Source organism: Piliocolobus tephrosceles, chromosome 15, assembly GCF_002776525.5.
Source record: "Piliocolobus tephrosceles isolate RC106 chromosome 15, ASM277652v3, whole genome shotgun sequence".
Taxonomy (NCBI): Eukaryota; Metazoa; Chordata; class Mammalia; order Primates; family Cercopithecidae; genus Piliocolobus; species Piliocolobus tephrosceles.
This window is the reverse complement of record NC_045448.1, coordinates 105,032,175-105,059,049: the sequence shown is the minus strand read 5'-3', so window position 1 is coordinate 105,059,049 and position 26,875 is coordinate 105,032,175. Positions and strand designations below refer to the sequence as shown.

General features: G+C 39.5%; 1 protein-coding gene across 11 annotated transcripts in view; it reads right to left on the bottom strand.

Moving 5' to 3' along the window:
- Nucleotides 1-26,875, bottom strand: part of REV1 (REV1 DNA directed polymerase) — an 88,194-nt gene that overhangs the window by 7,008 nt on the left and 54,311 nt on the right. For 4 of the 11 annotated variants that reach the window (XR_002731474.1, XM_023211389.1, XM_023211393.1 and 1 more), the window contains 9 exons: nucleotides 26,505-26,621; nucleotides 21,982-22,090; nucleotides 16,928-17,035; nucleotides 16,277-16,405; nucleotides 13,621-13,775; nucleotides 10,944-11,063; nucleotides 5,152-5,372; nucleotides 3,187-3,359; nucleotides 525-627 (listed from right to left, as the gene is read on the bottom strand). Coding sequence is in view for 10 of the 11 variants with exons in the window: in XM_023211389.1 (XP_023067157.1) it covers nucleotides 525-627; nucleotides 3,187-3,359; nucleotides 5,152-5,372; nucleotides 10,944-11,063; nucleotides 13,621-13,775; nucleotides 16,277-16,405; nucleotides 16,928-17,035; nucleotides 21,982-22,090; nucleotides 26,505-26,621 (1,235 nt within the window). In the remaining variant the exon portion in view is untranslated. Of the gene's footprint in view, nucleotides 1-524; nucleotides 628-3,186; nucleotides 3,360-5,151; nucleotides 5,373-10,943; nucleotides 11,064-13,620; nucleotides 13,776-16,276; nucleotides 16,406-16,908; nucleotides 17,969-21,981; nucleotides 22,091-23,921; nucleotides 24,122-26,504; nucleotides 26,622-26,875 lie in introns of those variants that run through there. The other 7 variants (XM_023211390.1, XM_023211397.2, XM_023211394.2 and 4 more) reach the window with 7 other exon arrangements.

Genomic DNA, 26,875 nt, shown 5'->3' with positions numbered 1-26,875 from the left:
ACCACTGTACTCCAGCCTGGGCAACAGGGCAAAAACTCCATCTCAAAAAAAAAAAAAAAAACCACAAAAAAAATCTATGGTTTTGACATTTTGATGCCTCTTGCCTGTTTCAAAGGCATCTTGTTGTGCCTGTGGTTTCACTCCCTTCTAGGTCATCATATGGCAGACAGCAGCGTATGTTTCTGATTAAAAAGGAACTTACAGGTACAAACTTTATGTATTCATACTCCTCACAGTCATACCTACTTCTAGGAACAAGAACAGGGAGGACATGTATATTAGCCCCTGGTTAATTAGGGGTACCCTGGAAAAGTACAGTAAGAATCTAAGAAAATTATTCTAAAATGAAGGAGATCAAAATGGAAAAAGTCAAGAATTTTTGTTTCTCTTTTCCTTGTATCACAAAGCAGCTAAAGACCTACATATAAAGTCCCTATATGCCAGCGATAACCATTCTGAGAGCAAGCCTCAAATGACACAAAAATTACAGAAAGTCAGAATTTACAAGGTTACTATACACTTACCCCTCTCATGTCTGATATATTTAGTTTCATTGTATGAAACATGTTTAGCATCGCCTTTCCAATTATTTTTGCATTATCTGTTGCCTGGTCAAGAGTTACAGTCCTGTAAGTGATAGAATTATAAAACAAAAGCTTCATTCCATATGTACTCACTAGTACTGAAGTCGTATGGAACGGTTTACAAGAGTTATAGAAAAGTTGTAAACAGTTACAAAGAAGATTATAAAAGTGAATGCCATAGTCTCCCTTCAAGGACGCCAGAAATACCAAATTAGTTACATTGGCAAAGAAAGGGGAAAGAAAAATTACGCAACACTGGAACTTCAAGGTAAAAACAATAATGGACACCTGGGTCAACTAAAAATCACTTGAGAAATTTAGAAAAAGGTATATTTTAGCTAACACATGCACAAATAAACACATATTTTCCAGCTAAAGCACAAATGAATGGTAAACACAATGTTCTTGATTCCAAGAGAAGTTTTAGGTTCCAAGATTACGTATGCTGAGGTACAGCAAATATTCAGAAGAGAAAGATGAATTCTCGGTATGCTGTTTCTTGACTCTCCTTTCATTGTGTTTACAGTAAAGCCAATAAACAATTCTTACATCTTTAAGAACTCTTGAGAGAGGACCAAATGATCCATCAGCATTACTAGGTCCCAAAGATGTGATGACCTCACCCACCATTTCCTTCAGAGCTGTTTGAGCTTCTCTGGCATGAGCAGGGTGTCCCATTATAAAGAGAATTACTAACTCAGTAACAGACCAAATTACTACCAGTTCTCTTTCCAAAGGAAAGTTATTTCGTGTTGTGGATGATCCTTTCCAGGTATCATGAACAAAGTTCCAGGCCTTTAAACAAGAAATAGTCCCAGAAAAAAATACTATAAATTGAATCTGATTTTCCCATAGAAATGTTAAAGAAGACAATCGCATTACTTCGTCTGCTTATAGAAATGGCCACTAAAAACTGGGCACAGTGGCTTACACCTGTAATCCCAAAACGTTGAGAGGTCAAGGCAAAAGGATTGTTCAAGGCCAGCCTGGGCAACAGAGCAATATCCTATCTCTACATAAATAAGTTTTTAAAGTAAATAAATAAATGACCACTATTTACTATTTGAGATATATGTATATATCATTAACACTTACGTCAGTAAATATAATTCAAGATAACCAACTGATAAAAAATGTATTTCATAAATCATGTTGTCTAATTGTAATTTGTAATTCCTGCTTTCATGGTAACCTGGGAGTTTCTCTGTTTAAGAGCAGTCATCTCACGACTTAGCAATATCATCATATACATGAATGCACCATGTGTGGTTGGCATTGAAGCTAATCTTCAATGAAACTGTACTTCATAGTTCCTTATAAGTAGCTTTCAAAAGTGTCAAAAGCCTCAACACTTTGGTTTCATAGATGACATACAGTGTAACATAAAATGACACGTAAAACCACGTATCTTCATATTGGTCACAAATCTTACATGAAGTTGAATATGAAGTAGTGGGCCCTGACACAAAAAACGAGGGTTTCAGGCCAGGTACACTGCTCACGCCTGTAATCCGAACACTATGGAAGGCTGAGGTGGGCGGATCATTTGAAGTCAGGAGTTGAAGATAGCCTGGCCAACATAGTGAAACCCTATCTCTACTGAAAATAAAAACATTCGCTGGGCGTGGTGGCATGCCCCGTAATCCCCGCTACCCAAGAGGCTGAGACAGGAGGATCGCTTGAACCCAGGAGGCAGAAGTTGCAGTGAGCTGAGATCGCGCCACTGCCCTCAGGCCTGGGTGACAGAGTCAGACTCCATCTCAACAGAAACAAAAACAAAACAACAGGTTTTTAAATGCTTTTACCAGTTCTCAGACATTACAGTGATTCACTCATCTTTTTACCAATTAAATTTATACACCTATGTAAATGAAGTTGCTCTCCTTCACCAGCATTTTTCTAGCTACTGTAGTCTGCCTTTGTGTAGGGTTTTTTTGAGACAAAATCTCACTCTGTTGCCCAGGCTGGAGTGCACTGGCACAATTTCGGCTCACTGCGACCTCTGCCTCCTGGGTTCAAGCGATCCTCCTGCCCCAGCCTCCTGAGTAGCTGGGACTACAGCCGAACGCCTCCATGTCCGGCTACTTTTTGTACTTTTAATGGAAATGGGGTTTCACCACGTTGGCCAGGCTGGTCTCAAACTCCTGGCCTCAAGTAATCCAGCTGCCTCGGCCTCCCAAAGTGCTGGGATTACAGGCATGAGCCACCACACCTGGTCTGTATCACTGTTTTTAAGAACTACACTGAAATTTCCCTCAGGAAATAAGTTTCACCAATTCCAAAAATTATAGCAGTCCCTTTGGTCTGCAGCCTTGCCCTTTCTTCCTGTCCATGCAGTAAAGTTAACAGCCCAAAGATGCCAAGCAAAGGCTGCCAAGGTCTGGAATGCTGTCAAACCAACCTCCTGTGTGTGGGCCTGGCTGAAACCAAGTGTATTAACCTAAGCTGAATGCCTTAGGCTGATGCCTGCTTCTACAGAATACCAGATAACATGGGTTTACAGGTCTTTATTCAAACTCCTCCTTGGTTTTCTTCATTTTCTATTACTTATACAATTTGTACTGAAATATAATTACCAATATCATTTTTGAGGTGAGCTTACCTGGCAATGTTATCACAAATTCCATGGCCTCCAAATTTTGCAGTTTCTACAGGAGCCCCAGCCTTTCGTACCATGATTTTGAGAGTTAGACGTTTACCCTTCATGCCAGTGGCTTCTAGTCTTCTTTGAATTTCTTCCGAAAGACTCAGAAGAAAAGCTTCTGCCTCTTTTGGCTATGGAAAGACAAACATGGAGAAACTTCCATTCCATTTTCCTATATACCTAACAATTGTTCTCAAGTATTTTAACTCTGAGTATTAAACATGTTGGTTACTCACTATCATGCTCAGCATCTATTAAAAAGAAACGTGGCCAGGCGCGGTGGCTCACACCTGTAATCCCAGCACTTTGAGAAGCCGAGGCTGGTGGATCACCTGAGGTCAGGAGTTTGAGACCAGCCTGGCCAAAGTGGTGAAACCTCGTCTCTATTAAAAATGCAAAAATTAGCTGGGTGTGGTGGCGTGCGCCTGTAATTCCAGCTACTCAGGAGGCTGAGGTAGGAGAATTGCTTGAACCCAGGAGACGGAGGTTGCAGTGAGCTGAGATCATGCCACTGCACTCCAGCCTGGATGACAGAGGGAGACTGTCTCAAAAAACTAAAACTATAACAACAAAAACCGTTTGGTATACCCTCACTATTCAATAAAAATACCCACCTTCCCAACAAAGTGAATGTAATGAGTACTTTTAAAAGATATTTTTCCTTTCTTTCTTTTCTTTTTTTGTTTTTTTGAGACGAAGTATTGCTTTTGTCCCCCAGCCTGGAGTGCAATAGCATGATCTTGGCTCACTGCAACCTCTGTCTCCCAGGTTCAAGCGATTCTCTTGCCTCAGCCTCCCGAGTAGCTGGGATGACAGGCGTGAGCCACCACGCCTGGCTAATTTTTGTATTTTTAGTAGAGACGGGGGTTCACCATGCTGGCCAGGCTGGTCTCCAACTCCTGACCTCAGGTGATTGGCCCACCTCGGCCTCTCAAAGTGATGGGATTACAGGCGTGAGCCACCGTGTTGGGCCCCTTTCTTTCTTTTCTATGCCATCACTGACTTGTTGAAATTTTTTTGTAATTATGTTAATACGTTCTGCTAATAAAATGTGTTCCAACACTGTGCTTATAGCCCAAACATCATCTATCTCCATGCCTAAGGAAACAGACTTCTGAGGTCCACAGAATTAACTCATCACATCTAAAATCCTTATGATATGGTGTTGTTCGTACATACAAATTCAAGACATAGCCAGCCGGGTGCAGTGGCTCACGCCTGTAATCCCAGCACTTTGGGAGGCTGAGGTGGACAGATCACGAGGTCAGGAGTTTGAGACCAGTCTGACCAACGTGACAAAATCCCGTCTCTACTAAAAATACAAAAAATTAGTCAGGCGTGGTGGCAGGTGCCTGTAATCCCAGCTACCTGGGAGGCTGAGGCAGGAGAATCTCTTAAATCCGGGAAACAGAGGTTGCAGTGAGCCAAGACTGCGCCACTACATTCCACCCTAGGCAACAGAGCGAGACTCCATCTCAAAAAGACAAGACATATGCAAAGCCATAATCTGAAGGAAAATGGAAACCACTCAGCCATCTGTGCTGCAGCTTTCCAAAGGCCTGCATAAGGAGGGGTTTGCTGAAACTTAATTTAACTACAGCTTAAAAAGTATTTCAAATTTTTCTCATCTTTGTTATTGTTTCACTGTAAATTAGATTAAAATCTCAAGTTCTCTAATAACTGGCCCCCAAGGCATAATCTTTTAGTATATTTTCTCAAGAGCTAAGTTTCCTCAGTCTCAGCCTTATCTGGGGCTATACCTTACCACACACTGCCTTAAAAGGCCTTCTTGAGGCTCTGGGGATACAACAGTTTTAAGACTTAATTTCAAGCATCAAGGGTCTTCTGGTTTAGTTGGAGAGGTAGGACTATGTAAAAATGTAAAGGAACAACAGACGGTAAAATCTGTTCAATGATCAGTACCTGGGTAAACCTTATTCCATAGTTGATCTCAGCTGACACAGATTTTCTTTCCTTTTCAGTTCGAACGGGTCTATCATCCAAGCCACGGCAGAACCTATAAAGCATCTGACCTGTTTTGGGACCAAATTCTTTTTGGAGTTTTGCCATGGTCATATACTGCAAGTCTCCACAAGTTTTAATTCCCAAAGATGCCAACTTAGATTCCATTGAACATCCAACTCCTAGGAAAAGGAATATATATAGTTCTTTAAATATGCAGAATAAGCTACTAATAACAATTTATTAACACAAAATACCCACCATTTATACACAAAACTACTAATTTAAAATAATCTTTAAAGTCTTTAGGTGACATAACTGAAGCATCCATAAGTTGAAGAATTTTTTGGTGCAAAATCATGCTAGTAGGTGTATTTCTAGACTCTACTTCTCAATTCGGACTCCACACACAGATGAACAAGAAACTTTTAAAATACGTATACACTCAAGCTATCAAAAATGTCCTTTCTTTATTAGTGAATAATATCAACATATCTATCTTATTCACAAAATCAACTAAGGAATCAACTGTCATTTAAACAAGTCTATAGTGTGACTTACAGACATACTAGCCGACTCACGAAATGTAAGGGACTCTATTATGATTTCAGGCATCACCAAATCTCACAATGGCATAAGCCGTATTTTTTCAGTGAAAAACAGAAGAATTCACAAAATGGGCCCAAGTCCAAAAATGTTACATGCTATCATATGTACCACTGACCTGAGGATGAAGGATCCTAACCAAACCAACTTGTGGTGGGGTAGAAGACAGACTTTTTTTTTTAATCAAAAGATCTCTCTGAAGAGATATTAACTCTCCTACAGCTGGGTCAGCAGGCAGCAGTCCCTAGGCCCTATTCTGCAAGATGTAAGGTTTCAGCCCCACCTAAAGGACACTGATTAATTCTGTTGCTCTAAGTTGGAGTCTTGGTTTTCTTCAATTTGCCCTAAATGCTTTAAAAAGGTACACAAATTTGGGAAAGAGGTTTGGAGTAACCGAGGGAAACTAGAATGCTTACTAAAATGGTTCCACACCATCAAGTAAAACTTTTCCATTAATGAGGAAAAGACAGCGTTGTGTTTCTGGTCTTCTGTAGGAACTTATCCAAAGAGAACTCAGGCTGGGTGCGGTGACTCAAACCTGTAATCCCAATACTTTGGGAGGCCAAGGCAGGAGGATTTCTTGAGGCCAACAGTCTGAGTTTGAGGACAACCTGGGCAACTGAGGGAGACCCTGGCTCTACAAAATAGAAAACAGAATTAGCTGGGTGTGGTGGTGTACTCCTGTAGTCCCAGTTACTTGGGAGGCTGAGTTAGAAAGATCCCTTGAGCCCAAGAGTTCGAGGCTACAGTGAGCTATGAACCTGCCATTCCATTCCAGCCTAGGTGACAGAGCAAGACACTGTCTTTAGAAAAGAGACCTCAGAGTGAAGTCTGCTAACTTCTGTTCATTGTTATTATTGTTAATTCTAGCTCCTATCCTCCCGAGTGGTCTTCAGTAGCAGGAACAACCATCTAGTCCAAGTTCTCCCAGGAAAACCTCTGGAACACAAGGTTACGAAGTCGTCAATGTGGGTCCGACAAGTTTAAACCCAGACACTTTATTCCTTAATGGAAGTGAGATGAAAGGCAATAAGGGTGCTGGTTCACATTTGTGCCATTTTAAAGTCCAAGCCAGAACAAAAGGCAAGTAAATACCAAAGACCCCAAGTTAACAATTAAAAAAAAAAAAAAAAAAATTTCCTCCAGAGAAGTACCATTCAGCAAAAGGTAAAATTTTAAGTGAAACCTAAGTGCTTTTCAAAATTGGGAGGAGAAACACAAGGGAATAGACAAATTACATACTTGGTTGGTCAAAGGTAGACACTTTGCACAGCTATTTGCTTTTAGGAAAGCCTTTTTTCTTCTATTTGCCCTTTTTGTATTTCTTTTTTGTCATGACTTCTCAACATCAGGGAAGACTTTCTCTCTTTTTTCCCTCCCAGTGTTGCCCCACTTCCCACTCCCATAATCTGACCATGATCTTTCCCTTACAGTTGTGGGGAACCAATCTGTTCTCAGGCACTTGCAAGGTCAGCAAGAGACAAGCCTCACCCTGGGTTGTGTCAGTGTGTGTATGTGTGTTGGGGTGGATGGGCGTGGGGAGAAACCCATAGTGTAAGATTTTAGAGTATCCTGAGTATACTAGAACAAAATTATTAGGCACTACGGGTGCAAAGGAAAGGCTCTATTAAACATCACCAAGTTAACCATAATCAACCTAATCTAAGTAGATGTCCCTCTATGAAAGCAGCGCAGCTCTTCTCCATGCAAGCTCATCTGACGGAATGAAATGGCCTGACCTGGAGGTGGGGGAGGGAGGCAGGGGCTGTGGTGTACCTCCAACTCCTATTGAGTGCGGGTGGGAAAATTAAACTTGGAGCCAGGACCAAAACCTTGAAGAAGGCTGCTAGTTTTAACTAAATGCGTCAATTAAGTAGGTTTTTATAAGGGAAAGATGGCAACTCTATGGACAAAGTAAGGGGGGCTCCAGGCCCAAACAGTGCAGCCACCTATTAAGGAGAAGGTAAAGGAAAATACGCTCCTTTAGAACCAAATCTCAAAGAGAAGAAAGAGTGAAGGAGGTTCCTGGTCAAGCAACTGGGACAAGACCTGGCGTCTGTCCTTGAAGGGGAACTACTACCCTAGGTTAAAAGTGGCCAAGAATGTTCCCTCCTTGGCGTCCAGAACTTGGCTATCCAATACAGACACAGAGGAGTAAACTTCAAAGAATAAAGTTTTCACCATCTACACGAGTGCTGTTCAACGGAACTTTCGGCAATGATGGAAATGTTCTGGTCTGCTACCCAATACGGGAGAACCTTGCTCCATGTGACCACTGAGCACCTGAAATGTGGCCAGGGCAAGTGAGGAACTGAATTGGTAGTTTTATTCAACTTTAACTCTAAACTGTACTAGCTTCATTTGGCTAAGTAGCTACTGTATTAGTGCAGATTTTATGAACACCTACGTGATCATGGTGGTTCTCTGAAAATGGGACAGAGATGGAATTCATATGCTGGATGCACAAACCCAGCAAAAGCTGAATGAGGTGCAGAGGGTCCTTCATTCAAGAGTGCATGCAAGGGTGAAAAGCCCTGCAAAGTTCCAAAGAAGAAGTAGAAACGGTTCTGCAAACTGTAACAGTCGTGGGGGTCCATCCTTTCTTTCATTAGGTCACCAGATCATAGTCTCCTAAAGCAAAAACTTGTTATTGTATTTTTCCTTCTTATGTAGCTATTCTAATTGTGTATTACTGTGCGCAGCACATATGTAGTCGCTAAACATTTATGGGTACAAGGGACTAAAGAGGTTAGAGATGGGGCAAGTTACCACTGAATTCCTCCTGGTTATTGGTTATAGGACCAAGTTCCCCAAAGCATGTTCCATAAGATATAAATAGGTACTATAAATTTATCACCAAATATCTTTGAGAAATTACTAGTCTAACAAAGATAAACAGGGTTCTTTCCTAAAGTAATTCTCAGATCTTTCACTGTACAAACCCCTCCACCACAGAAGGTTCCCTCTCGTGTATGAAACCCTCTTTAAAGGAACAGCTTCTAATCTGTGGAACACACTTCAGGACAGGAGTAACAATGGAGAAGGCAGATATTTTACAGACCTGAAATGTTCTGTAACAGTCAGGTTAAGGATTTGGGGATTTTACGAAAACCACACGGACCACCGTGAGCGATGCAGGCCCTGGCTCTGAAGAAGAGAAGGCCAGCTCTGCTGCCCTTTCAAATATCCCTTAGGAAATTCAAGGCTGTGCCTCAGCTTGGCCAGGACATGTAACTTCACACTTGCCCTTCAAGAAGTAAAGTCTTTCCAGCCATGAAGCAAATGAAGTAGGATTACTAGGTCAAGTAGCTAAAACGTCCCTATTTCTATTAAAAAACAATACCACCACCACCATAAAGAAAACTACAAAAAGCGTTCAATTTAAAGATGGTGTTTTGGACTAAATTGTGTCTTCCCCAAATTACTGAAGTCCTAACCCCAGTACTTTGTTTTTTTCTTTTGTTGTGTTTTGTTTTTTCAACATAGTCTCACTCTGTCACCCGTGCTGGAGTGCCGTGGTGCGATCTTGGCTCACTGCAACCTCTGCCTCTCGGGCTCAAGCGACTCTTGTGCCTCAGCCTCCCGGGTAGCTGGGACTACAGGCATGTGCCACCTACCCCTGGCTAATTTTTTTGTATTTTTAGTAGAGACAGGGTTTCACCATGTTGGCCAGGCTGGTCTTGAGCTCCTGGCCTCAAGTGATCCACCCGCCTCGGCCTCCCACAGTGCTGGGATTACAGGTGTGAGCCACCACGCCCAGCCAGTGTGACTGACTGTATTTGGACACAGAATCTTTAAAGGGGTAATTAAGATAAAACAAGGTCATATGGATGCGCCTAATCCAACATGACCGGTATCCTCAAAAGAAGAGATCACGACGGAGACATGCATATGGGGAAGGCCATGTGAAGACATAGGGAGAGGGGGGTCACCTACAAGCCAAGGAGAGGCCTCAGAAGGAGCCAACCCTGCTGACACCTTGATCTTGAACTTCCAGTCTCCAGAGCTGTGAGACAACGCATTTCTGTAGTTTATGCCCCCCAGTCTGTGGTACTCTGTTATGGCACCCCTAGAAAACTAATAGAGATGGCTAGTGTAATAAACTTAAAACTCAAAATTTACATGCAGCTTTAAATATACCAGTTCCTTCTTACAGAAAACTGCAGTAAGATTTCTTATTAAAACTGTTCAAACTGTGCTGTCTACTAAGATAACCTGCTAGTTTGATTTTATAAAGTATTCTCAAATTAAATGTAAAACTAACCATCAAAAATGTCATATTACACATTTCTGACACTAATACATCATTTTAAGTTATATACTAAGGGGGTCAGGAAGCTTTAAAACTAACCTACCATAAAATCCCATTTCTGTCATTTAATATTTATAGCCTGTTAACAGAAACTTCTAAGTTGGTTTGGACATTTTTATTAGGCTTAAAAATAGGCATCTAAAAATGCCTCTAAATCTACTTTTAACAAATGAATGTTAAAACTTTCACTATAAATGAAGATGAAGACTTTACAAAGCTGACACAGGCTAATTATAATAAATAGGTAACTACACAAAAATATGAAATAATTAAACATCCTGCCCCTTAGGTGAGAAAGGTTAAGATGGAAGGTTTTCTTCCATGAGTGGGTCCACTGAAAATACAATCCTTCTGTAGGCTTCCTTTTTCCTACTATAGCTCACACACATGCTGCTTTACTTTTAAACTACTTGTTTAATAAACTCAGAAACATGTCGCTAGTCCTGCAGCATGAAATAGGAGAATCAATGCTCAAAACTTTTATCTTTGGCCCAGGAGTCAACTATTTCAATAATCATTTATTTAAAGGACTGAAAGTCAATTTCATCATCCACCCTTTTAACATTGTTTCTTAGAATCTTGCTACTTGAGAAATGCCTAAAGTAAAACCCATTAGAAGCAGAACAAAAATGTAACATTAGGGTCCTGACAAATCATTTGAGGGGATATTCAATGCAGAATTCCAAATTTTGTTTTTCATGGCACTCAGTAAGACTTAAAAATTTTTATAATATTCATGTCTAGGCAAAAAGAGGTCTCATAGTTCTATATTATAGACATGAAAAAGGACTTATAATGCCTGTAATAAAAGTATTGTTAAAATATTTGTATTTACCTGGTAGATTAGTAACTAGCTGACCTCTGATAAAATCATCTACTTCTTCTGGTTTTAGGTGGTACTGCCCATCTGGTTTTGCTTTTCTAGTTGCCATTCTAGCCAGGAGAATATTAGAACCTGTTTAAAAAAAAAAAAAGTCATCCAAGAAATAGTCACAATTATTCCTTAAATTTCCCAACAAAGATCTTTTCATACAGGTTATCTATCAAGTTTCTAAAAACAATGAAAATAAATTTTGATTATTTTAAATAAGGTGTAGAATTTTGCTAAGCATTTCAGAGTATACCCAGTAGAGTACCGGGACAGAGGTTTCTCTCTGCTCTAACACAAGTGCCATTTCAGCATCTACCCAGAAGCAGGAATGGAGAAAGCAATCCTGATCTTATTTTTTTTTGTTTGCTTGTTTTTGAGACGGAGTCTCTCTCTGTCACCCAGGCTGAAGTGCAGTGGTGCGATCTCGGCTTGCTGCAAGCTCCGCCTCCCAGGCTCATGCCATTCTCCTGCTTCAGCCTCCTGAGTAGCTGGGACTACAGGCGCTGCCACCACGCCTGGCTAATTTTTTTATATTTTTAGTAGAGACGGGGTTTCACCACGTTAGCCAGGATGGTCTGGATCTCCTGACCTCGTGATCCACTCGCCTCCGCCTCCCAAAGTGCTGGGATTACAGGCATGAGCAGTCCTGATCTTAAGAGTGGGTATTTGTAGGAAGTGAAGGCCATGATCAAAGAGTAGTTCATGTTCCCAACCACAGGAGCCAGGACTTGTAGGGAAACGAGAATAAAAGAGTGCTACTGGACTGGGGAAACCAGAAAGACCAAAGAACCAGCAGGAACTGAGGGTAGAAGAGTCTTCAAAACGCAGAGAGGCAGTGAGGTTCACCGTGTGAGTGTGGGCAGGGGCCACAGAAGAGGTGAAGGAAAAGGACACCAAGCCCTGAGGAAGGGGCAGGGATGTGCAGGGCTCAGCTGCTAGGTGGGCTTCTCTGTGAATACGAAAATCTCCAGACACAGAGGACATATCTTTGTTTTACAGAAGACTTATGTAAAAACTATACACTTTCCTAAAGTAAATACAGAGGTTCATGAAGAGGGCAAGTTCTGGGAAGCCACACCAAAATGACAGAAGTAGTGAGTTCAGGGGAAGGGAAGGAACTGAGGAGCGGAAATATAAAGTGGGACTTTGGCACTACATATGCTTGAACTTAAGAGAATGGATTCATATGATCACTTATAAATGAAAATTAAGGACAATTAAAAACAAAAAAATAAAACTGCGCCTGACAATGGAATACAGAATTCCTAACTGAAATGTTACCAACGTCTGTGGGTCAACACCAGGGGGTAAAAGGTAAGCCAGCCAGTAGCTGTAGGAATGCTGGGAATGTATTAATCATACTTTTTATTTTCTGTATCTTGTGGTGTTTTGAAATCTTTACAATCCTGCTGGCTGGGGAGAGACTGCCCTCCCAGGGCTGGCTCATTTCTAAAGACAGGAAGCCTCTTACTTGGAAGCACACTTGTCATATGCAACCTAACCACCTCCTGCCCCAAACTGCCCCAGGGCCAGCTACCAGGCAACTAGGGATGACCCTATGGCCCACAGCCCACCAGAATTACTCAAACTAGCCACTCCTAAAGTGTTTCCTCAGCCCTGCCTTGCCTTTCTGAAAACAAACAAACAAAAAACGCTAACAAAGGCTCTGGAGCCTAGGCTTTCGTTCCACCACTCCTTCTGTTTCTGTCTCCTAACCACCCTGGTGCTTGCCCAGTAGTCCTGCATAGCATGGTATGCCCCTCCTCTCGGGAAATGGAAGTAACAAATTCTTCTTTCAATGGCATTAGCCTCTCCGCATCACCACTCAGTCATCAGTAAATTTCATGGGTACAGAGGAGACAGGGAACTCTGGAGGAAGAAGAGTTTTTGGATGAAGACGGAGGAATCATAGTTGAACAAGCTAAGACAAAGTTAACTTTGCCTTCCAAGCCTGTGGTACACTGAGTATGGCAGCGACAAACTGGCTTTAGTAACAGAATGGCAAGAAAAGGGGTATCTCGCCAGAAGGCAATGAGTGGGTTAAGAAAGGAAGAGATGACTCGGGGAAGCTTAAGTATGAAAGAGAGAGTTCCAGAGGACACGGCTGCAAGAATCAACAAGAGCAGGGTAAGTATTGGGAGTAGCTGCGGAAACAAAATGCAAGGCTTAAAGAGGGCATGGATGCAGACGGAGGAGAGACTGAATAGTTACTGAGAGCACTTGGAGTCAGGGTGACTTCTAGAACTGAGTGAAGACAGGAACAGCTCCATATGCCGGGAGGCTAAGGTGCAGAGAGTAACAAGACTCAGACTTAACATGTAACTCTAAACCCATACCACCACCTAGCTTTAAATACAACTTCCGTTCACTTTTGGGGGAAAAAAATTGTTTACAAATGTTGAATTAAACCTTTCCAACCTTCTAGGAACAAGTAAGAAATATTCCAACTTATTTATTGTGAAGATTATCAGCCACTTACTTATATTTCCAACACTTATGTCGTGTATCACACAATTGCAAGGAATGCTAAAAACTTTTACAAGTGAGAGGAAGCTAATAAAAACAAAAACTCCTTAAAATTAACTGATATTCAAGAATCTTAAAGCAACTCTTTTGAGTACAAGATAAGCTAGATACTAACCCATTCCAACAGAGGCAGCACACTTCGTCTGGTCTTTGATTTCCATACGAACAGCATTTGCAAATTCATCAGGAGTAAGTTTGGTCTCTGCAAGGATTTCGGTGATGTCCACCAGTGCTTCATCACAGCTGACAGCTTCAATGTTATGAGTGTAGCTATCAACACAGAGCAAACGCAACGAATCACAGCCACAACCACCATCTAGTAGACCCGGTGTTGCTGAATAAAGGCTTCTTACCCTATCTTTTTTCTATTTCCTCACAAGGCATTTTAAATGAATTGGCTGAAGTACCATTTTAGTCACCCAACTTTTAACTACAAAGTTAATTAGTGTGTTCTCTTTCTCCTTATTAACTACCAAAATACAGCATATAGGATACGAAAGTGTTTGAGTAAAATAACCAACAAAAAAAAATTTAAACACAAAAAAAACAAAAATACAGCATAAATTATTATTTCAGTTTCTCTATACTGACAATACTTCCATAAACCTTTGAAAAGTTAAAAACCGGTGAGTGAATTTGAACTGTCAAAACATTTAATCTAATGGTTTATGAGACTCCTTTAAGGAACAGAAAAGTGAGACAAATCAGTCAATCAGTTAATTCCCGCTCTCCTAAAACAAAAATATCAGCTAAATTCCATTCACTGTAGCAGGCCTAGAATACAGAAGGAAAAAGTGGCCAGTCATCCCAACTGCTTGTCTGAGAAGAGCATCTACACTCTCTGCATCTGAAAACACATTTTAGAAAATCATCTCACAGGATCTATCCACAAAAAGGATTTGTTGTAATTAGAGAAAAGAGAAAGGAAGACAAGAGCTCCTATGTGGCCCCCACAGTAATATAAGGACTAAGAAACCACGATATAGAACTGGACCGAAAATGGGAGGAAACCTAAGAGGCCTAAGGATCAAAACCATGTCTTTCATAATCCACTTGGTAATGTACATTAGGAGGGCGGTCCTCATCTCTCACCTACACCTTACTATAGGCAGATTACAATCAGATTAATATCTCTATTAAGAATCTCTCTATATTAAAGAAATAGGTATGTTTTGTTTAGGCTTAAACTGTGACATTTTTAAGAACAGAAGGGTATGCCTGGTATGAGGCATTCTGCTTCAGAGTGAAAGTTGCCCTGGGGCAGGGAGAATATGAAGCTGAGACAGAATTTCCCAAGGGTGGTAGAATAACAACACTGGATATTTTTCCCCTGAGAATAGAAACATGCCACTGAAACCGTCTCCAGCCTTCTACCAGGACGGTGTGCATGTGGCTGTATAGGAGTGTGGTCACAGCTCTCTCTCACATCCTCCTAACCTCAGGCACAGGCTGATGGTTTGCTCTAGGGCTTCAATACGCAGGACACAGGACCACCACAGTACTCACCTCAGTCACCCATCCCTACCTAGCCCTCATATGGATTCTACCACTGACTTCACCTTTCAAAGAGGATTTAAAGCACATTCCACTTGACAATACCAACATTCCTGTATTTGGGATTTATTTATTTAGTTACCCAACTTATACCTGGAAAGTTAATTAGTGTGTTCTCTTTGTGTTAATAGGATAGCTATAGTAAGTGGCTTATCATTCATCAGCACTCCCTCCTATATACTGATGCCAGGAAACAATCAGTTCCTTTACATTTTCTCTCTCTCCTACTAAAGCAAGCTCCCACAAGGGCAAGGATTAGATATTCCTTTCTGAGACTAGCAGCATCTAGCAGTCACCTGTACTTAGCAGTACTGGTGTTCAAAGTAATGCATAAAAAGGAAGAGGCAGAGGTGAAGACAGAGGCAAGAAGTCTATCTCTTGGAACATTAAACTGCCCAGGAGTTGACAAACATTGGCCTATCATCTAGTAAATGCATTTTTACTGGAACTACACAAAGCCCATTCATATACATTTCCCGCGGCTGCTTTCCACTCACAACGCAGAATGGAGTACTTCTGTTGAGTGACAGAAACTTTATCTGGCTCCCTTCAGAGAACTATGCTGACCCCTGGTTTACAGCATACATAGGCTGGTTATACTTTTAACAAATTTCAGTTCTGAGTTAATATTAAATATATCTACATTTTTAAATACTTTTAAATACATCTACAATTTTAAATATTTTTAACATTAATCACCTTTTCTCAAGCCAACTCATCAACTATTTTGAAACTATTAATAAAGACCCACTTTTATGAAAACTAACTCTTGGCATATCCAATGATTTTAAGAAGTTCAAGGTTTTAAAGTGTCTCCACTTGTTATCAACTCATCAGTTCTAAGTTTGAACAAAACCATAATTAAAATGAAATAAAAGAGAATAACCAGGTTAAAAAATTCCATCCTTCATCTATCTGGCTCCATGGGAAGAAAATCAGAACCACAGACTAGAAGTAATGTAAGTGAATAATCAGATCTTACATCAACCAAGGAAGCACATGAACAATTTTGGCAATACAAAACTATCCTTTGAGATTCAGCTACCTGGAAACTGCCCAAAGAAAGAAGGTCTCAACCTGGGATGCTGAGGAGCAGTTCCTGAGAGAGAAAAGTCTAACAAAAGTGATCCCGACAATCCTAAAGAAACATTGAACTATCTTTACTCTCAGCTAAGAGAAGGAAAACAAACACAAAATGACAATTTGATACACTGTACCTTGCCAATGTTTCATACAGTGTTCGTGCGACTTCCTTATATGCATGAAAATCGTATGGGACAGCTTGAAGACTGGGACACAGTTGTTTAGCATGCCCAAAAAACATTCCGTTCTTAATGCCAAGTTGCCTAGAGAGAGAACAAAACACAAATGGAGTTATTCTAGGAAGTTTAAAACTCAAATATTTGTCAAATATGTTGATATCTCCCCATGCCACTAATTTATAATTTCCACTGAACTCCATTCTCAACAGGGGTTAAAGATAGGCATTAAAATTTACAGGCTTGTTTTCCCCCCAAATAAAGTCACAACTGTCTGAACAGTGCAAACATGACACATGTAGATGTGCCAACCATGTCATTAAAAGACCAGGTTTGGCTCTTGTCTGTATCTGAAGCTTTCTCATAAAACTCATACCTCTGGCCCCTTTGCAGAGATGCCAGCATGCCATATGCTGGTGATATCACAACCACCACAGAGCAGGAATATGCTGTCAAAAAGAGGTTTTCTTCCCCTAATACACGGCACAGTTTGGCCAGGATTCATCCCCCAAAGACAAAGAATATAAACAAAAAGAACTACACAAAACAGTGCTATGTGACAAACAGACAAAATGTACTCATCCTATTACCACCCAATTCCCAATTGACCAATTCCATGCTCCTGAAGTGGCTCCACAGTGGTTGAGATGCCAACAGCATTGTACATGGTAGGACATCACTCTGGGCAGGAGCCAGGGTTCCAGAACTTTGAGGGACCTAATTGAAAATGGTAAATTTTAAATCTGTGTGTCTCAATGCCCCACATTACCTTTGATATTTGGAGCACTCACCACAAAACTATAATTATGGAACTATACATAATCAGTAAAATTCTATTTTATCACTCTGTAAAGAATCAAGAAAAAAAATTAGAGTAAAAATAAGCAAAATAATAAAGCAATGTTTCACTAAACTACATATTATTATATAATACGATAATGGTCATTCGATGTATCTGTTCAATAAACATTTACTAACTACACAGCATGAAGACGTGCCCATTTTAAGAAACACATATACAAACAATCGCCAATTACTCACAGGCCTCTGGCACCCTCCCAGCATTCAGACTCTGAGAGCCAAGAAGGAAGAGTCCTCTCCTCCAGGTTACTCAGCGGTAGATGCATAATCACATGCACTTTTTATGTTTATAAAAATAGTAATATTATAAATGGCCTCAGTGCTAAGTCCCTAGTAGATAAGAAATACCTAAGTGGAAGGTAAATGACAAGAGTTGTAAAGAAAACAATTCTTAATGTGTCGAGGACTCAGCGAGGTGCTGGGTACAGGATGGCAAATAAAGCAAACTCCATGATGTCCATGGGGACGACCCTGCACTCGCCTAGAAACGATGACCTATGGTCAACAAGCTTTGTCCACTAATGCAGGAAAGTAGAAACCTAACAGTTTAGACATACATATAGAAACATAAAATAGTTTAGAAACGTTATCAGAAACAAAGCAGAAAAAAGGTCTAGTGTTGAAAAGGGTAAACTTCAGGTAATAATTATGCCAGATATATAGATTCAGCATGTAAAAGCTGAGTTTACAAATTAAAGATAACTCATCTTTTAAAAATGTGTTTATAAGGCTGGGCACGGTGGCTCACGCCTGTAATCCCAGCACTTTGGGAGGCTGAGGTGGGGAGTTCGAGACCACCCTGACCAACATGGAGAAACCCTGTCTCTAATAAAAATTAAAAATTAGCCAGGAGTGGTGGCGCATGCCTGTAATTCCAGCTACTCGGGTGGCTGAGGCAGGAGAATCGCTTGAACCTGGGAGGTGGAGGTTGCGGTGAGCCGAGATCACGTCATTGCACTCCAGCCTGGGCAACAAGAGCAAAACTCCATCTCAAAAAAAAAAAACCAAATATGTTTATAGTCCAGGCGTAATGGCACACGCCTGTAATCCCAGCACTTTGGGAGGCCAAGGTGGATGGATCACCTGAGGTCAGGAGTTTGAGACCAGCCTGGCCAACATGGTGAAATCCTGTTTCTACTAAAAATACAAAAAAATTAGCTGGGCGTGGTGACACGCACCTGTAATCCCAGCTACTCAGGAGGCTGAGGCAGGAGAATTGCTTGAACCTGGGAGGTGGAGGTTGCAGTGAGCCAAGATTGTGCCACTGTACCTCAGCCTGGGCAACAAGAGTGAAACTCTGTCTCAAAAAGAAAAAAAAGAAAAAAAATGTGTTTATAATCCCTGTAAAGATCATGTTCTTATATTTACAATATTTTCCTTTTCAAAGCATTTATTTATGCAAAAATTTTCTGAGACACATTACTTAGTAAATTATGGTACATCTACTTAGCTACTCATGTAAAATGTACCCAGAGAAAACTGTTTAAAAGCCATCAGACACTATAAGGAAGTTAAAAACAAAAAAGGAAAACCTTTTTCCTTTGGCTTGCCTTAGGTTTGCCATACTAAGGGAAGCCAAATACCTTGAAGATGGCTGGGAAATGAGGTTTGTTCCATAGAAAATAAATGAGTAAAGACAATTATAACAAAGTCCAAAGTGACTCTTCATTACCATGACTCATCTATTACAACTAAAATCCCATGCAGGACAAATTACCAAAACTGCATTAAGTGTATGCTGCAAAAACAGCTTATTCCCACATTTAAAGCACAGAGGACATACTCTGTCTGCAATATGCTTTGTTCAGACAGCTGTATTTGGCATTGTTTTCAACAATATTAAAAACTTGCTGGCCGGCTGCGGTGGCTCACGCCTGTAATCCCAGCACTTTGGGAGGCCAAGGTGAGCGGATCATGAGGTCAGGAGTTCAAGACCACCCTGGCCAAGATGGTGACCCCACCTCTACTAAAAATACAAAAATTAGCTAAGCGTGGTGGCGGGAGCCTGTAATCCCAGCTACTTGGGAGGCTGAGGCAGGAGAATTGCTTCAACCTGGGAGGCAGGGGTTGCAGTGAGCCAAGCAAGGACCACTGCACTCCAGCCTGGGCAACAAAGCAAGACTTCGTCTCCAGAAGGAAAAAAAAATTGCCATCAAATCACTATCACTGTCCATTCTACATACTAAAATACATCCATAAAGTAAGAAAGGTAGTGGGTCCTTACAAAAGCACATGAAAATGGGGTTCAGAACTTATTTGACTTTAAAAATCTATGATTCTAGGATACCTGTGTATCATTATCTATTCATGTACAATCTGCCTTCTTCTCATTTATTCCATACAAAGTTTGCTCTCTACTGTAAGTACAGGCCAACTACTAACAGCAGTGCAAACTGTGACCCACATATACACATTCTACCTTGTATTTCTACCATTTCATATTCACATTCTATCCTTTGCTGGCCCCGTTACTAGGCTATGTATAGTGAAAACTCACCAGTGCATAAAACTGAGCAGATCATCCCCACAATCTAGCCCCTACTCCAAACTCAGAAACATTTCTCTTATGCAACTACTTGTACCTGTTAAAAAAATTTTCCTCCGATAAGGAAAATATAACCCGTTGGATGGCCACAAAACAAGTATCCAGAAACTATTTTCTAGAAACTTTCATTAGGAATAGTCTTCTAGAAAACAGAAAATTACAATTAAGGGACAAAAATCTCATGGTTGCACTTTTTTTCTTCAAGTTAAATTCATTCTCAACACTTTATGGATCTTCTTAAACATCTGCACTTAAGTGGCACTTGAATGGCTCACTATATAGTATTCTGTCGTCATATATTGTCACCCCAATTATTTTGCAAGGCATGAAGTTTGACAGTCACCATCCGTGGATAAATAAAAGACCCAACCATCCAAAGACCCAACAGAAGCCTAGTGCCTAGACACAACTGTGGCTCCTGGAGTCCAAAGCCACCAGAGCTGGTGACACTTTCACCTGGAGGCAGTCCTACTTCCCAGCCAGCATTCATCTTGGTGGGGACTGGGTATGAAGGTATAAAGGGAGACCCTGCAGAGGCAACCTAGCAAGGGTAAACGGAACTTGCATTTTACCAACTAGAGAAATTCAAGGACTGGGAATATTTCTGGGCTTCATCACACCCTCCAGATACTACACACGTAACTGTCTAGCCATCTGAAGTCCAGGCCACCATTCAATAACTTAGTAGGAAAAAAGAGACTAGCCTACTGAGCACAACATAAACTCAGCTCTAGAGTGCCTGTGCTAATAAAAAGCAGTATAACAATTCAAAACGTACTTGTATTTGACTTAATTATCATTTAAAGTGAGTTTCAATTCCTTGGCCACAGCATCAAGTGACAATGAAAACCATTAGAACATAATTCTGTTTATGAGAAAGGCAAAGTTAGCCTGGGAGGAAAAGTTTGGCATGTCATGAATGGAAAACAATTTAGAATATAAGCATGCATGTTTAAACTTAATGCTTTTACTTAAATATACTTTAAAATAATTAGCAAATTAAAAACTATTATGATTAGACGATGCTGATCTCAAATATCTTTTCTTCAGATTAGATGCTTGAATAGCCACAACTTTGAATCAAGATTAAAAAGATGTAACTGGGCCGGGCGTGGTGGCTCATGCCTGTAATCCCAGCACTTTGGGAGGCTGAGGCGGGTGGATCACGAGGCCAGGAGATCGAGATCATCCTGGCTAACAAGGTGAAACTCTGTCTCTACTAAAAAAAATACAAAAAAATTAGCTGGGCGTGGTGGCGGGCACCTGTAGTCCCAGCTACTAGGGAGGTTGAGGCAGGAGAATGGCGTGAACCCTGAAGGCAGAGCTTGCAATGAGCTGAGATGGTGCCACTGCACTCCAGCCTGGGCAACAGAGCGAGACTCCATCTCAAAAACAAAAAACAAAAAAAATGTAACTGATCTAAGACTGTTTCGTTTTGAAATTATTGAATACTTTAACACTTGCCGGCTATGTGTGAGGGCTTGCTGTGTTATATAGGTAAAAATGTCTGTGTTCGGTCAACAGGGTAAAAAAAAAAATTAAGACTTCTCTTTTTAATTATTACTCCCTCTACTTTTACAACTATTCCAATTATTTCAAAAAGATTTTTTAAATTATAAGGAATTATATATATGTGTATGTTTCTTCCTACACTGAAACAGCCAATTGTAATTATGGTTTCAGATCACTGTAAGATAAAGACCTATTCAAAAAGTTGGTGCTAACAAGCTGACAACACTATTACCACTTTTAAGTGAAGAAATATTAGGAATGCTAATAATTAAATTACTTACAATTGAATAGGCAATTGGGTTTTAACATTAAAAAAACTGCGTATCAGGAAGAATAGATTACAAGAGATTTTTCTTAGCAATAAAAACAAAAGATTACAGTAAATAAATATTAAAGTCCTCTTCCATTCAAAAACAATCTAATTCTTTTATTTCATGCTTCAAAAGACAATAAAAATGACAATCCCCAATTTCTTTTGGTTCCTACTACAGGACCTATTGGTTCTCATCAGGGAACTACTAAGCTGTTTGTTTAAAGTTATCTAGCACTGGTGAGGGGTTGTGGGGGGCATAAATGAAATGATTAAGGCTAAAACCATTTATTTCCATAACACGTCTGTAACGTTTAAATCACTAGCCTGACTGGCAGGTCTGAATCCACTTCAAAAGATTACAGTTCAAAAAATTATATAAAAATAATTAACCAAATTATTCATTAAGAATTATAACACATAACTTCTACATACCTGGCCTCATAACTACAAGATGCAATTTCAGCCTTTGACAAAACAGAATCAATTCCATTTGCTTGTGCAGAATCTGGATTCTCCCACAGTGATGAATCTGGTATATCTGCTTTTAAGAATTAAAAAAAATTAATGGTTATATATTATAAACTGATTTTCCCTAACTTTTTCAAGAAATTTGTTTTCCATTACTTTCATATAAAAATGTTTAGTAAATTCCAAACACAGTTATCTCTATTGGCATTATCTCCTTATCTAATAAAAGAAAACTCTGTAACTCTAAAATGGTTTGCTTCCATTATATTCTTCATCAGCAGATAAAAACTTATAATAAATTCAAAGTGTCCTGGGAGTTTTTTTTTTTTTTTTTTTTTTAAATACACCAGAAGATAAATATAGAATATCCTATAACACATAGTCCCTTGAGGTGGACATGGATGAGAAGTGATCAGGGAGATGAACTCCCTCCTATAACCTTACAAGGACTAACCATTACAGCTCTCGGTAATGGGGAAAAGTTAATGAAAAATATAAATTTCTCTGAATATTCGTGCTGTTTCCTAAAAAACTATCTGCAAAACTTAAAGCTAATCAACATGTACAACAAACATGAAATTCCTACCATCTATCTGATCAAACAATAATTTAGTAGGTCACAAACCATGAAGAGGTTTCATCCTAAATTCAAGCTTTTTCTTTTGAACACACATCACATTATCCCCTGCTACAGGTAATTGTATTTTGGTTTAATAATGCATGTTCAATTAAAAACATTCAAGTGTGATCAGAGTACCAATGCTTCAGGAAACACAACTGGAGCTCAGTGTGGCTTACCAACATCTCTTAATATCCGAACCAAGTTTACAACTTTACACAAGAATACAAAAGCGCACAATCTGGAGAGCCTACTGGCTGCATGCCACTTTACTTCCTTTCCCACCTTTAGCTTCACTAGTAATTAAGAAATAAATTAAAACACAACTTCATCGTAGGTCTCTTGGGATACTATTAGGTTCCAAGAAGAGTAAGCTGTAAAAAAAAAAAAAAAAAAAAAAAAAAAAACCACATTCTAAAACCACAATCTCAGCCACATCTCTACTATTATAAACAAAAATACCATTAGTAAAACAAAGCCAAAATATATCACTTCAGCTATTCCAGACAAATCTGAGTACACTGTAACAATACATAACTAACAAATCCAGCATTTCTCTTCTGTTTATTTCAGATTTACTGTTCTGTGAAAAGTCAGCCAAGTTAATGCACCACCAGGAAAACTGGCAAAGTCTCTGGCTTCATGGGCTTAAACAACTCTTCCTGGTTTGACTAGTAATCATCAACATCTTTCATCTAACTATGCAACCCATACAAGCATTTCGGGATTTCAGCAACCATATATATACAGCATAAATGCAAATCAAACTGATTGGCATCTCAGTGGGGTCAAATCCTACTTGCTTCAGAACAGCAGAGTGTGTAATGTGAGCTATAGTTTCTGACATATGAGTAACATATGCTAGCTATACTATTACAAATTAAAGACAGAATCCCAAGCAGACTACCCAGTGTTTCTGGACGGTTTTAAAAGGCTAAATATAAATTTTAATAGTCCATTCATCTAAGCTGAAAAACTGTAAGAATTTCAGGACTGTCAGTATCACTCTTCAACAGAGGGTGCTACTAGACCCCAAAAAAAGGAGTGCTGAAGCTTGAACAGCCACAACCAACGGTCTTGTAACCATGGTGTAACCATGAGTTATGCCTTACAAGTTGCAGAATTACCTGACTTTGATATCTGAGGGGCTATTATCTAAGATACTGTCTTGAAAATAACAGAAAACTTATGCTTGAGGAGAGAACAGTCTCTGTGGTCCATGCGCCCCCAATGCCCTGGCCTGAGAGGCAGCACCACCGTGTTCCTCTCCACTGGGCTGGCTGACCTGTTCCACAGTGCAGCAGAATGCGTGGGTCCCTCCACGAGCGGAGTGAGTTGCTTCATGTGAGATTCAGGGAAATGCAGGGACACACTGTCCTCACTGGAGGGCAAAGTAGAGAACTGCTCATCAAAACTTGACAAACTAGACGGGCACATGGAGAATGTGGAGAAACGGTTGGAGAAATCAGAGGCCAGGACCCAAGTCTGTGAAAAAGAAATCGCTGAGAATAAATCTATGACTAATACGATTTTTAAAACTGTTGTTCTTTAGAATGAAAACTGAAGCTGTCGATGGGACAGAAAACATCTGTATCCTGGAAATCCAGGAAGGGGTAAAAGGCCCCAACCATGAAATTTGGAGCATAAATTGTTCCAAACAATGAGATCATCAATGAGAAGTGCCACTACTGAGCGTTGCTCAGGAAGCAGCCTCCAAAAGAAGTCATGGATGGATGAGATACCCTGGTTGCACTGGTCTAATTAAAGAGCTTTTGGATATGACAACTAAGAAACTCAAGTTTCAAAAAGGACTAAGGATGCTATTTGTCCTCATACGTTGTCTAGACATATAAGCCAAACATTAGACTGATCTTTTTTTTTTTTCAAAGCTAGTGCACAGAAGCCAAAGATTCTAATTCCTAAACCGATCCTCAATATTTTTCTATTTGGTGCCATGTCTGATAATGACCCAGAGAAAGAAAGATCAGGGAATAACAAGCAAAGAGGAACAAAAGCATTGAAAAAAGTTCTGAGCACAAGCTTAGCTGTAATCAAATTTTATAATAAAGGATAATCTATTCATTTTATATGTAGCAAATATTCTGGTGAGCTCCTAATGCACGAAAAGGCTTAGGATATAAAAGTAAATGACATCAAGTTAAAGTAAGAGTACAAAATACAAACTGTCATATCACCTTTTCTAGTGACAGGACAATCTCCTTTTGACAGTTTTCAATGGCAAGTGAAATTTAAGTATTTCTCCCAATATTTCCCTTCTGGTTTACCACCCACATTTAGATGTGAAGGGGATGTGATTATAGAAGGTCATTAAAACGTTGTAAAAATTAGGTGACTAAACTGATGAAGACAATTAAGTAACCAATGACAGTATTGTGTTAATAAACCATTTATAGTAAGATTGTAACAGAAGAAAAGACAAAAGAGAACTAGCTCTCTGCTACTCCTAAGGAATGTGAGCTTGTCAAGGTCAAAATTTTAAATGTAGACTGCCGATAAAAGGACGTGTGTAACAAGACTACCCACCAGAGAGACTCTGAGCACTGAAGATGCTACTGCACGTATATACATGGTGGTTTTTCTTCTTTCAACATTCTTTAGTATTTCCTAAGTGCCTAATATATGACAAGTATTGTGTACTTCCTTAAGCTATTTATTTCTTATTTTCTAGAACTTAAGATTTCACCTGTTTAATAGCACATAGAAAATACAAAAAGAAAAACCAACCTACCACAAAAACCATACTACCAATACTTACACTACCTATACCATAATACAACTAAATGTCAAGTTCAGTAACAGCTACTCCACACCTACTCATGACACACAAAATTCTAGAATCTCAAAAATCTCTGCAAAGATTTAAAGACCAAGAAAACATTTATAAAACTTGGAAATAAATGTACACACAAAGCGTAAACATGTACCTACAATTATGTTCTTTTGTACTCAAAACCAACAAAAAGACTCTAATCCCAAAAAAGGTCCTCAGAGATGTTCGCTGGCGTTCCTTTTGCCTTAATTTCATTGGAGTCATTGTGACAAGTCAGCCTAATGTTTTTTAACTGACAACAAGGGCACAGAAATAACTGTAATAAAACTAAACTGCATGCTTTCCATTTCACTGTATATCTAACTTCTGACTACTTTCTAGGTAATATATTTCTGAGAAACTAATTAAAAAAATTCTCTTTGGCTTTGCAAAACAACCATGAGAAAACAAATCAATTATTTTAAAAATTTAATTTCTAAGAAAACGTTTCTCAGCGAATTTACTCAGGGGAAGAAAGTAATAGACACATGAAAATCTTAATAAGTATCATGACTAGTACAACTTATGATTTTGCTTAATATCCAAAATTAAAAAGTCAAGAGAGGCAACAAGGTTATATCTCATAACAAATAGGTTCACTAAAGGATATGGAGAATGATTACTGGTGTTCACTTTTAATTCCAATAAATTAAAAGTTCTACTGTTTGTTATCCTACTTCCTCATACAAGTATCTTGAACACCACAAACTTTAACATTCTTACTGTGATGCAATAATCAAATGACCAGTAATTAACTCTCACAATAGACAGAGGCTTCTTTAAATTATGCCCATGATTTTTATCCCCAATCTAAATTTATACAAAGCAAATCAATCATATCTTGTAAAACATTCTTCACTATTTCAGGAAAATGTCACCCTCCAATTCAACAAAACCTAACAGTGATATCCTTAAAAGCCCTGAATGAAAAAGCTAATTGCTACAACTCTGCTCTCATTTCTGTAACAACCATGCCAATAGCAAAATCCAGAAGCCGTCCACAGGAGCACTAAGACTTCAAAGATAGCTCATTTGTACCTGCTTTGCCTTTCAGGATTTTATTCTGGTAATACTGCCACTCCAGCTGGGGGTTAGCGCCAGGACGTAAAGGTGCCCTTCCTGTGCCTCTGTTACTTGTAACAGCCACTGGTTTGCCTGTGAGGAAAATATTAAATTATTTCTTTATATGGGTACAGGAATGTTAACAACATGTAAGCAAAAATTTTTCAAAGGATTTTTAAAACATGCCTTTTTTTTCTTTACCTTTACTTAGACATTAATCCTTAAAGAAGCTAATACTTTAAAGACTATCAATCACCATGTAAATGTCATCTAAGTTTCTCAGCACTTCCAAAAAAGCCAATTATTTGTGACCATTTTGATACATTTTTTCAGCCTGAAATAGCCTT